The sequence below is a fragment of the Halichoerus grypus genome, chromosome 1 (genome assembly GCF_964656455.1).
Source record: "Halichoerus grypus chromosome 1, mHalGry1.hap1.1, whole genome shotgun sequence".
Classification (NCBI taxonomy): domain Eukaryota; kingdom Metazoa; phylum Chordata; class Mammalia; order Carnivora; family Phocidae; genus Halichoerus; species Halichoerus grypus.
The window spans coordinates 164,894,575-164,906,689 of NC_135712.1; the positions used below are offsets into that span (position 1 = coordinate 164,894,575).

General features: G+C 47.7%; 1 protein-coding gene across 7 annotated transcripts in view; it reads left to right on the plus strand.

Moving 5' to 3' along the window:
* The window catches only part of VGLL4 (vestigial like family member 4), a 186,672-nt gene that overhangs the window by 162,458 nt on the left and 12,099 nt on the right, over positions 1-12,115 (plus strand). Inside the window, exon 1 of one of the 7 annotated variants that reach the window (XM_036101361.2) lies at positions 11,723-11,982. The exons of the other annotated variants lie outside the window; for them this stretch is intronic. Coding sequence (XP_035957254.1) covers positions 11,903-11,982 — 80 coding nt within the window. The 5' untranslated portion in view covers positions 11,723-11,902. Of the gene's footprint in view, positions 1-11,722; positions 11,983-12,115 lie in introns of those variants that run through there. 7 annotated transcript variants of the gene reach the window in all.

Sequence of the window (12,115 nt, forward strand, 5' to 3'; positions counted from 1 at the left end):
AAATAAAAGCCCTTGGCCACAATTGCAGTCTGGAGGTTTTGACCTCAGCTACTTGACCACTTCCCTCCGTGGAAATTTTACTTGAGTCCCCTCTCTGTAAGTTGGATCAATTAGTGATGGAGAGATCCTTCACATTTAATAGAAAATGAGTGCTTTTGTTTAATCTCTCAGTAACTTGTCAGATAACTCCACGGAGCGGCCTCCCACCCCCAACCCTCCCCGCCCCTCCTTGCTCTGAATCGAAGCTCAGGTTAAAACGGAGCAAGGTGACTGCCTACCTGAGGGCTGGGCGTCCAGGGGCCCTCACCTGCCCGCACAGGTAGGCACACGGGGTTTTAGTTTCGTCACTGGAGAAACACATTTTCTGGGCAGTACAGAGGAGTTGCAGACTGATGAAGAAGATCTGTTAACGATAATATATGTGCAAAACACTTTGTAAAACAGTACGCTTAATGTTCTACAAGTGGTAGTTATTACTATTATTAACATTAGCCATCCTTGGATGACTTGAAGTAATTTTTAAAGGCCCATAGTGAGAAATGAGAACCACAAATATGTGGCTTGTGAGTCTCCAGAATGCTCACTGGTGATTACAGCATCATTGACTGCCGTCCCTGTGTGTGCCTGAGTTTGCTGAATTTAGTGAGCTGGGTGATGGATGTTCTTTGTTTACTTACTTTTATTTCAAATATTTACATTACTCATGAACATTTCTCTCATGGACCACTTGGACTGTGGTTACCAAGACTTGAATTTTTGTTGTTGTTGTTGTGGGCCAGAACTATCCTTTTGGAAACCTTTTATTTTTCTATAGTAGAGAGGGACAAACATGTAGATGATTTATCAAAACTTGTAAGGACTAAAAATTTAGTATAGAATTACCATATGATCCAGCAAGTCCACTTTACCTGTATGTGCCCCAAAGAATTGAAAGCGGAGACTCAAACTATTATTTGCACACCCATGTTCATAGCAGCATTATTCACAATAACCAGCAGGTGGAAACAACCCAAATGTCCATCACTGGAAGAACAGATAAACAAAATATGTATGTGCATAATGGAATATTATTCAGCCTTAAAAAAGGGGACAGAGTTCTGACACACTACAACACAGACGAACCTTGAAGACATTTGCCAAGTGAAATGTGCTAGTCACAAAAGGACAAATAGCATATGATTCCATTTATGTGAGGAGTCAAATTCATAGAGAAGGAAAGTAGGACGGTGGTTGTCAGGCGAAGGGGGAGGGGAATGGGGAGTTTGTGTTTAATGGGGACAGAGTTGCAGTTTGGGAAGATGAAAGCATTCTGGAGGTAGATGGTGGTGATGGTTGCACAGCAGTATGAATATATTTAATGCCACTCAGTGGCATACTTAAAAATGACTAAAATGGTGAATTTTATGTGTATTTTACCACAGTAAAAAACTAATCTTCTCAAAACTAATGATTAACTTCAGTTCACTTGAATAAACAATAATGACTCTATTATGTGTTCCATACTCAGCTGGGATGAGCGGTATATAAGGAGGAGGTAAACGGTTTGGAAGATAGCTGAAGTCCAGCTCCCTGGGGATATGATATTCGGTGCCTAATACTAGAGAGTCACAGTGTGATGACTCTTGGGGGTGATGATTGTAATTTAAAGGGTAGTTAGGTTTAATGATTACCATTTGGTTTTGTACTCCCCAAGAAAAGGAGAGGGGTTATGTCATTGGGGTACTAGGGAATGGTGGTCCTCTGGATTCTCCAAAGGTGTTCTAGAATCATCAACTCAAGAGTTTGGGGAAAATGCCACCTCAGTGTTGAACAGAATCACCAGGTTCCCTGAGGTTCCTCCCCCCACCCTCCCACTTTTTTTTTTTTTTTCCAGGTTTCAGGTTTGGGATACAGACATGATTTTAGTAGCCAGGGAATGGCTTTTAGATGTTCGTGATGTTACAATAGAACCAAGTGGACAGCTTAATTCTGAAGTCCATGAAGTTTGCAAATGAGAATTATTTGTAAGGAAATGCAACTTTATAACTCAGAGAAAAATGAAATAGTCCATCTGTGTTTTTTTTTTTTTTTAGTCCTTTGGGAACTTTGCTTTAAGAATAGAGATTGATGTGTGATTTGCCTATCAATTGTAATAGCCTTTTCCAAGCACCTGCGGGTCCTCAAAATAATCATTAATTCACATCTTGTTCCTATCATATAATCTGTGTGAAAAAAAAAAAAAGGGCCAACTTTTCCTCTAGTCTTTGAAAGATGGGGTTCAGACTGTCTGGATGCTCAGAGGGAATTAATGCACTAAATGCCTAGCATTAATGCACTACATAATTTACTCTCAGAGAAAAGGTCTTTGAGGTTCTTTGCTACTACTATTTTAAAGAATATTGGGTAGATCCCTCATTATATTTTATTAGATGAATATTTAATCACTTTACGTATGCCATACTTAAATTTTCAAACTTTTTAGTCTAGTTATATAGCAATTTAACTCAGTAATTTAGCCAAAAGTTTCTGATGTCAGTCAGGGCAGGTGGGTGGTTTTGAGAGAAAAACTGGCCAATTTTTGTTTGGTGTTGAATAAATGTACTGTATTAGAGGTTATCCTCTCATATCAAGAAGTCAGGAAATCATTTGGAACTGGTTGCTGCCAGCGTCAGGTGCAGGAAGGTGACTGTGGGTGCGCATAGGGGAGGAGGGAGCTGCGGCAAACCCGTAGGCACACATTGGCCCGTGTATCTCCCGTGTGCACGCACACGTGATGCAAATATGGCTGGTCACTCATTTGTAATCCTTGCCAAGGTGGGGTCACACAGATAGCCGAGCTGAAAGAAAATAAAAAGAGTAGGAGGCACTTAGAAGACCACACGCTTACTCAGTGACCCAGGTGCTGAAATAACTGTTGGCATCTTGGGTAATGCTGTTAAAAGTGTAGTTCTAGATGACTGAGAGTGTTGAAATCATCCTGATTTTGACTGTTCTATTCTGTTGACCTTAGTTCTTACTTATTAGACCTTATGTCCTGATGTTTGGTTCAGAAATATGCTACCATAAGTTGAAGGGAGTTATCTTTTCCCATGTGCTCTGCGTTAGATCATATCTGGAGTATTACCTTTAGTTCTGGGCACCACACTTACAGATGAATGTTCATTTGTAGGGCATGTGGAGGTGGGTGTCAGGATGGTAAGGGGTCCGGTACAATTCGGAGTAATTCTCTGGTGAAGAGAAATCTGGGCATGGCAGGACTGACATAGCAGTTTTCTAGGAGTTAGAAGAGGAAAGAGACTTCATTGAGTTTTTCGAAAGGCTTCCCAAAAGTTTGAACCTTTGACCAAAGAATCATACTGGAAAGCAGATTTCATTCATTGTGAGGAAGAACCTTTCATTGAAGCTCTTCAGTTGTAGAGTGAAATGCCTGAAGAGGAGGTAAGTGCCCATCCCCGGAAGTGTTTAAGAAGTAGCCACCCCCCAGTTATGGAATGAATGAGTCATGGGGGTGGAAGGCACAGCACAGGGAACGTAGTGGTACTGTAATAGGGTTGTGTGATGACCGCTGGGAGTTACACTTGTGGTCAGTAGCGAAGAACATATAGACATGTGGGATCACTATGTGGTACACGTGAAACTAATGTAACATTGTGCATCAGCTATACTTCAGTTAAAATAAAAAGTAGCCGTATGGCCGTCTTAGGGATGCTTTGATTCCTCACTCTCTCCTTTATTCCCGGCCGTCTTACCATGAAGCTTCCTTCCTTTGAGCAGGACAAAACGTCCACTCTTTTTGCTAAATGGCTTTATAATGTTTTCCAACGATTTGCAGCAAAATGCAGAGTAAACACTAAGAGTAAGCCTTCTGAAGAACTTGAATGAGTTATGAAGGATGGCTCGGTACCAACCCAGAAGAAGGGAGGCAGGAATAACGATGGAAGGTGTTTTCAGACCAGTCCTTTCTGGGGGGGTTTGCGATGGCTGCAGTGGGCTCTCCAGGTCCCCCTGTGTCAGTGCTGCTCGGGTCACCAGCTTCGTGCGCTCCTCTGCCTTGTTCAGGCCAGTTAGTGCTGGTTTTTCCTAAGAATTCATGTGCTCTTTGGTTGGTTCATTGGGAAGTTAGTCACTGTGTGCCAGGCACTGGTCTAGACACCGACTGATGGAGTCTTCTGAGCAGCGTGCTGTGCGTGGAAGTCACTTTCCCAAGTTTGTTTCATCCTAAGTGTGTCTAGAGGGACCTTTCTTCTCTCTGGGTCTCAGACCAGTGGATAGCTAAGCAAGGGGGAGGGGTGCTTCCATCCTCCACCTTCCTGAGGAGGGTGCGTAAAGCAACGGGTCACACACCACTTTTCTAGCACAAGGAAGGTATCACCTGTGGATCTTAGAATCAGACTGGGGGGCGGGGGGGGGGGGAAGCAGCAGGGAGAGCTGAGCCTCTGGGTTGACCCCAGCAAAGCCCGCACTGGCACTGGACAGTCTCGGTGGGCAGGTCCCTTTGCTCCCCCTCGTTCACCCGTCCTGGCCCCAGCTGACCCAAGCATTCCCTAAATGAGGACAGCAGGGCAGAATAGCACCATATTGATGCCTCTGTTGTTGTGAAGGGAGGTAGATGGTCTTTTCTAGGCTTTTGTCCACCTCAGACATTGTAGCTCAGTTACAGAAGGGACGACATAATGTTTTCCATCCTGTCTCTGGTACAAGGACTCTGCTTAATGACAAAAATATGATAGTGGTTGTATTTTTAAAATATCTTTCATCGAGAGAATACATAATGACAAAAGCTCCTACCAGTTTAGTAGCAGTAGGAATTTTTTTTTTTTTTTTTAAGATTTTATGTATTTATTTGACAGAGAGAGAGAGACAGCAAGAGAGGGAACACAAGCAGGGGGAGTGGGAGAAGGAGAAGCAGGCTTCCCGCAGAACAGGGAGCCCGATGCGGGGCTTGATCCCAGGACCCTGAGATCGACCTGAGCCGAAGGCAGACGCTTAACAACTGAGCCACCCAGGCGTCCCAGCAGTAGGAATTTTAAATTAATTTATATTTTATGAGTCTCAGCCACACCTCCATTCACACGAAAACTCCACGAGTGTGCACTTGTGGGCCGTGTGGGCCGTCCGCGGGGTGAGCGGCGCTTGCTGTGCGCGTGGACCCCGGGGCCCCGGCCCACATGTGGAGGCCTGCTGCCTTGGCGGTGGTCATTGCCAACCATGGGGGGTGGGGGGGAGGGGCCTGGATGAGATGCTCTACAAGTCATGTTGTCAGGTTGACCTCTTTTCTCAAACGTTAGTTTTTCCTTGTGTCTCAGCTGATGATGGAAAACATGTGCAGACAGGTCTGGTCAAAGAAAACCAGTGCCTTATTTACATGGGGTTGAGCTATTTGGAAACTGGCTTGAGTCTCCCGGCAAGAGCTTTGCCCTGCCCACCGGCGCTGCTGGGAGTCTTGCCTCCTGTGGGTGACAGCCCTGGAAAGTTCTTCCTTTGTGCAGGAGTGGGAGACGGGGAAGGGAGCCTGTCTACTCTTCCTTTACACACTGCTCTGGCATACCTAGTTGCCTGGTTTCTTGGCCCACCGTGAGGAGCAGGGTGACGAGCAGTGATGGTGGCTTCTCCAGGAGTGACCCTGTCGTCGCTGACCCAAGAATGCACGTGGCCGAGCAGCCTGAGACTACTTGGGCCAGGCCTGTCACAGGGGCCTGCTCCGTCATATCCTAGAGCCGTGTTTATGCTGAATGAAGATCCTGAGTCACCAAGAAAGGAAAGAAGTCGTGGGATGTTTCAGACAGGTTTCTTTTTTTTTTTTTTTTTAAGATTTTATTTATTTGACAGAGACACAGCGAGAGAGGGAACACAAGCAGGGGGAGTGGGAGAGGGAGAAGCAGGCTTCTCGCTGAGCAGGGAGCCCGATGCGGGGCTGTATCCCAGGACTCTGGGACCATGACCTGAGCCGAAGGCAGAGGCTTAATGACTGAGTCACCCAGGTGCCCCTGAGACAGGTTTCTAACTAAAATAGTTGAAAAATGTATTCTCTCTTAAGGCTTACATTTCAGTTTTATCTCGAAGCTTTACTTAAGTGGTTGTGCTAGGTACGCGCAACCCTGTGGCTCCAGGTGACGTCAGTCAGGTTTCCTGGCTGCCCTGGGGTCCCTTGTGTGTGTGTGCAGATCTGCATAGTAATTGTGCTTAAGGAGAGACCCGCTTTCCCCTGGAGTTCCTTCCGGTCTCCTGCAGAAAGAAGGGCAGGAGTTCCCAGAACGGTCATGACGGCTGGCCTGAGGGAGGAATGGAGGGAAATCTGAGGAATCTTGAAGGCTGGAGAGTATGCAGAGATGTCCTTATACTAATTTAGTGCCTCTCACTCCTGGGAAGGCTTTGATTGGAAACCCTTGACGCAATTATAGAGACAGAGTCCAAGTCAGTAACGGCGGAAATGTCACTTAGATACATATTTCCTCTTACACTACACACTATTTGTGATCTCTACCCCCTTTCCCTGCCCTAGAGAAATGTGCTGTTTCTGAAGCCCCTGCAGGCTGTTTCTGCAGAAGAGGAAGGGTTGGCCTCATTTGAGTCCCTGCCTCACCACCTACCTGCCTCGTGACCTTGGGTGATGGCTCCACCTCTCAGCTCCGGTTCCCTCCGTGTTCCAAGGGCATGGTGGTGAGCGCCCTAGACAGCTTGCGCAAGCACGCACTGTTGCAGGAAGGGGGACAGTACTCACAGTTGGCCCAGGGGCTTGAGGGGTTGGTTATTGATGGGCCCATCAGTGCAGGAATGATGGAAAGATCTGGTGGGTCATTTGCTGTCATCTGTCCAAAATGTTACTGAGTCAGAAGGTTTTGGATTATAACTTGGCTGACAGGCGTCTTCCCTCTTTTTTGTGGGGGCAGCTGGGGATGCCTTTTCCTGGCTTCCTGAATTGCTCTTGGAAGTGAAGTGGGAACAGCTTAACCCTCCAGCTTCTCCCTGGCAGGCCTGGCCTCACACACACTGTCTCAACTTGTGTTGTCATTTCTTGGTGCTCATTAAATATGCCTCCTAATGACAGGCATGCATGACAAGGTCCAGTGGATCTTAGGAGCCTCTTTGAAAATGAAGCTTGAAGACATTCGTGCATCCGCAGGGGGGCAGGGTGTGTTAATTACAGATAAAGCAGAAAAAACCATGATTGTGGAAAATATCTAAAGAAGTATAAAACAATGGTGGGGAAAAGCCATGGAAATTGTATTGGTTTCCCAGGAATGCCCTGACAAAGTACCACAAAGTAGAGGGCCCAAACAGGAGAAATAGATTGTCTCCCAGTCCTGGAGACTAAAAGTCCCGGATCAGGTGTCAGCGGGGTTGGTGTCTTCTTGAGAGCTCTGAGTGTGGATCTGTTCTTGCCTCTCTCCTAACTTCTTGTGGCCTCAAGCATTCCTTGGCTTGTAGATGGCATTCTCCCTACCTCTTCACGTTGTTTCCCCTCTGCCATTTTGTTCAAATTTCCCCCTTTTTATAAGGACGCCAGTCCTATTGGATTAGGGCCCACCCTCATGACCTCATCTTAACTTGATTATCTGCAAAGACTCTTTCCAAATGAAATTACATTTACAGGTCCTAGGGGTTAGGACTTCAACATCTTTTAGGGGAAACACAATTCAACCCATAACAAATTAAAAGCAATTTATAGTGGGAAATAGAATGACCAATAGATGTATGAAAATATGCTCAACTGCTCTGGTAACTGGAGAAATGCAAGTTAAAATACCAAGGAGGAATGACTCCACGCCACAAGAATGGCAGAAATCCACAGGCCGCCAAAGCCGGACATCATGGAGGACGCACGTCGCCAGGGCCGGTGACGCAGCGCTGGCTAAGCCGGTGCAGAGTGGACAGCTACGTCATAAAGGGTTTTGGTAACATCCGTTGAAGTCTAGAGGGTGGTGAGCTCTGCAACCCAGTGGCATACTTCTAAATACCTACCTGAGAGGTACCCAGAAAACCCTGTTGCCAGGACGGAAAGGACGGAAGCACCGTGGGGTTATTATAACAAGGACAAACCAGAGATGATGGTCCGGGTGCCCATCGGTAGAGGAACAGGTAAATCCGTTACGGTGTCTTCCTGTGAAGATGTGAAGTAATCCCACACGGCAGGTACATGACTAGATCTGTAGGTCAGGACATGGGTAGAGCCCCAAAACCACGCGAGGGAGGAGAGGATGGTTGTAAGGCAGTCCGTATAGTGTGAGACCATAGTGTAAATTTAAAATGTGCCGCATAGTATTTGTAGACAGACTCCTCTGTGGTGAGAGTTCATAAGCACAGATAGGAAGACTCCCCCAAATACAGGACAGCGGTGCATCTGGAGATGAAGAGGGGGTGTGAGCTGGGGTAGGGGGAGCACGAAGGAAGGGCTTCAGGCACGTCTGCCATGTTCTGCTGCATTGATTGCTACCAGCATTTCCCGTAAGAGGAAAGAAAAGGTCAGAAGCGAACACCATGTGTGATTTCATTTGTCAGTCCTGGGTGGTGGGTACATAGGTCTTTGTCATTTTCCCTGCTGCTCTCCCCCTCTCTTGAGAGGGAAAGGTGCAAAGGAAAGGCTTTGGAGCCAGTCACATAGACATTAGACATTAGAATCCTTGTACTGTACTGGTTTTGCAACTTTAGATGAGCTACTTAACTTCTCTGAACCTCAGTTTACTCATCTATAAAATGGGGGTGATACTTACTTTGCAGTGTAGTGAGGGGTTTAATAAGACAGTAAGGTCTAGAATATCTGGCGTGTAACATTCAATAAATGATAGTTCACAATAATAAAGATAATCAAGGTAAATGGAGGAATTCCCTAACTTTGAGTGCATTATATTTTTGGACACTACTTCCTAAGGGCAGCATTGCAGTGGTACACGCTTCTCACCGGGACTGTAGGTCGCACATGTCATGCGATAGAGCAAATAGGTGTGTGGCTTGGTTCCATGTAGTTGCTTTTTGAAATCTGAGCTAGCAGAAGAGGGATGGTACCTTTGTGGGGAGCTCATGGGGAACACAGTTTTGTGGGTGGATAGATGTGCAACAGCGTAATTCACCGACTGCAGTGCCCTTCACACACAGGTTGGGTCCCTTTGGACCTTTGATGGTGGTAGGGCTCTGGCTTTTTTCTTATTGTTAAGTGATGATAATGGTCACATGCAACACAGTGTCTCCCCACAGTTAAAGTCAAAGGCAGTCTCTGTCCCCTTTCCACTGCTGACCAGCACATGTTTGTGATTGAAGCAAAGGCCCCAGATTTTTCTGTGTCTTTGGGGCACTGTGAATGCCAGTATTTCCCAGCTTTTCCTGCCTGTGACACACAGCTCATCATCTTGAACCCAGGAGGGGGTCTCTGCCTTCCTTCTGCACCACGGTGTCCTGGTGGTGTCACCACCACTCTGCTTCCTGTCTGTAGTTGGTACCAAGGAGTGACAGGCTTGACAGGGTGTCTTGGGGACACACCCAAGTGCCCTCTTGCTTTTCAGGAAGCCTTGAATTACCCTGCTGACCAGGAGAAAGCGGGGTGTTGTTTGATGACCTAGGGGACATTTGGGGGGGTGGGAGGACAAAAAATGGGGGAGGTAGTTACAGGGAGAAAACATTTCACTACTGTTTATTCTCAATATTTAAATACTCCCTAAATTCTGCTTTTTCAGAAAGTCTCTCTTGCTGGGAATTGCCTCTGAAATTTCCTTAATTCCTTTCTCATTCACCACAGATGCTGTTCACTGGATGCGCACATAATGTAGGTACTTCAGTAATTCACTTATTCAGTGATTCAGTGAAGAGTTAAACGTCCACCGTATGCCCAGCCCTGCACGGGGTGCTGGGAGAGGGCAGAGCATGGGGGGTGCGGGGCCCTCCAAAGCATCCCGTGGAGCTGGCCGACGGGAAAGCAAGGCCGACACGATGGAGGGCTGGTCCCGTTGCACGTGTCCCACTGTTCCGTCCACTGTCGCAGTCCGGGGCTGGGGGGAGGCCTCCTGGAAGCCTAGGGCAGGGCAGGAGGTGGTGAAGGGCTCTCATAGGGGCCTGGGGGGCACATGGCTGAGCAGTCGGTATGTCTAACTGATGCCCTGCCTCTACCTCTATCCTTGGCTAAGTGTTTATCTTCACCATCTTGCTCCTCATTTCTGTAAAACTGGGACAGCACCACCTACCCCATCCTAAACCCGAGGGACTCAGTAAGTAATGGCTGTGGGATGCTTTTTGTTTTTAAAAAATGATTATTATTTTTAATTCTGGTCAAGGTTTTTTGTCATACCATGTACCATTCTAGCCATTTTTAAGAAAAGTTTATTTTTTTTTGTAATCTCTACACCCATTGTGGGGCTCAAACTCACAATCCTGATATCAGGAGTCACATGTTCTTCCAACTGAGCCAGGCAGGCGCCCCTCTAGCTATTTTTAAGTGTAGCATTCAGTGGCATTAAGTATGTTGTCTGAGGAAGCTTTTTAAAATTAAAAATGCTTTACTGACTTTATTATTATTAGTATTGAAGATTTTATTTATTAGAGAGCACACGTGTGCACTCGTGCGGGCGAGCATGAGTGGTGGGAGCGGCAGGGGCAGAGGGAGAAGCAGGTTCCCCTCTGAGCAGGGAGCCCAATGTGGGGCTCGATTCCAGGACCCTGGGATCATGACCTGAGCCGAAGGCAGACACTTAACCGACTGAGCCCCCCAGGCGCCCCCTGATGTTGTTATTCTTGTCTGTGCTGGACAGTGAAGGTTTGTTACTGTCCTGTAGGTTCCCAGAGGGCGACCACTCCAGTAAGGAGTGAAGGGGGAGCGGGAGGACTGCGCTAGGGAGAGGCCTATGTCTCGGCTCTGACCCTCCCCTCACGGGCACCTGGCCCCCCCCCCCGGGGGGGGCCTCACCACTGCTCGGGGTCTGCACCCCACCGTCGTGCACGCGGAGGCTGCGGCAGACCTTCAGTTCGCTCCTGCGGGGACTGACTGGGCCCTGCCTCATTCACCTGGGCCCAGAGACCTGCAGCATGGGTGGGGGGGCGGGGGTGCAGGGCCCAGAATGTGTCCTCGAAAGCACCTACTAAAATGTCTTCTTTTTTTTTTTTTTAAAGATTTTATTTATTTATTTGAGAGAGAGAGAATGAGAGAGAGCAAGCACATGAGAGGGGGGAGGGTCAGAGGGAGAAGCAGACTCCCTGCTGAGCAGGGAGCCCGATGCGGGACTCGATCCAGGGACTCCAGGATCATGACCTGAGCCGAAGGCAGTCGCTTAACCAACTGAGCCACCCAGGCGCCCCAAAAATGTCTTCTGCCCATAGCCCTTCCCCTGCTGGCCGACTTCAGGCTCATATTGGTTTATTGAATAGCTGTCAGTAGTTCATGGAATTCAGCTGAGGCCCCAGAATAGCAAGTAATACCTTCCCAAGGGTTTGCTTTCAACTCCGAGCTCCTGTTTGTTTAAGGGCAGGAAAACCTCATTTTAATGAGGATACAGATGGACACAGTGCACTTTTTTCACGTGATGGATGGATTCTTTCGCTGTCTCACGGCGCTTTCCCCCAGACACAGCGGACACTTGGCTTCTCGGCTCGGAGAGGGCATTCCCGGAACACTTTGTCCTGGACGAACGTGCAGTAGGCATCCTCCTTTTTACCACCTCTCCATGTTTGGGCCCCCGTCTGCTTCCTGTCCTCGAACAGTGGCAGCGGCGGTGCCGCCCCAGGGTGAGTGCGGGTTCCCGGCGAGGGGTCGGGGTGCCGGGAGTCAGCCGCCCAGCACCTGGAAGCCCTTTGGGCCCCGATGGGGCTGCAGTTGGTTTTTCATGAGCAGACTTTGTCTTTAACTAGAACGGGGGCGGCTTGGATCTCCCGGGCGGGAAGCGTGTGGTTTGTCTGCTGTCCGTGAGCACATGACTCTCTGGGAGACTGTGGAGCCTGGGCTATGATTCACTGGAGGAGGGGGAAACATGGAAAACAGTGTCTGTCTTTAAGCTCCGGGAACCAGGAAAATGAGCTGGAAAAGTGAGTAATGTATAATTTTACTAAAATTGAACACAGGGTTCTTCAGACATTTTCTTTCTGTGTTTGTCAGTGTCTTGTCTGATCCGTGAGGCCCCGCTGCGTCATGCTTGCAGTTGACCGCTTTTCGGGTTAG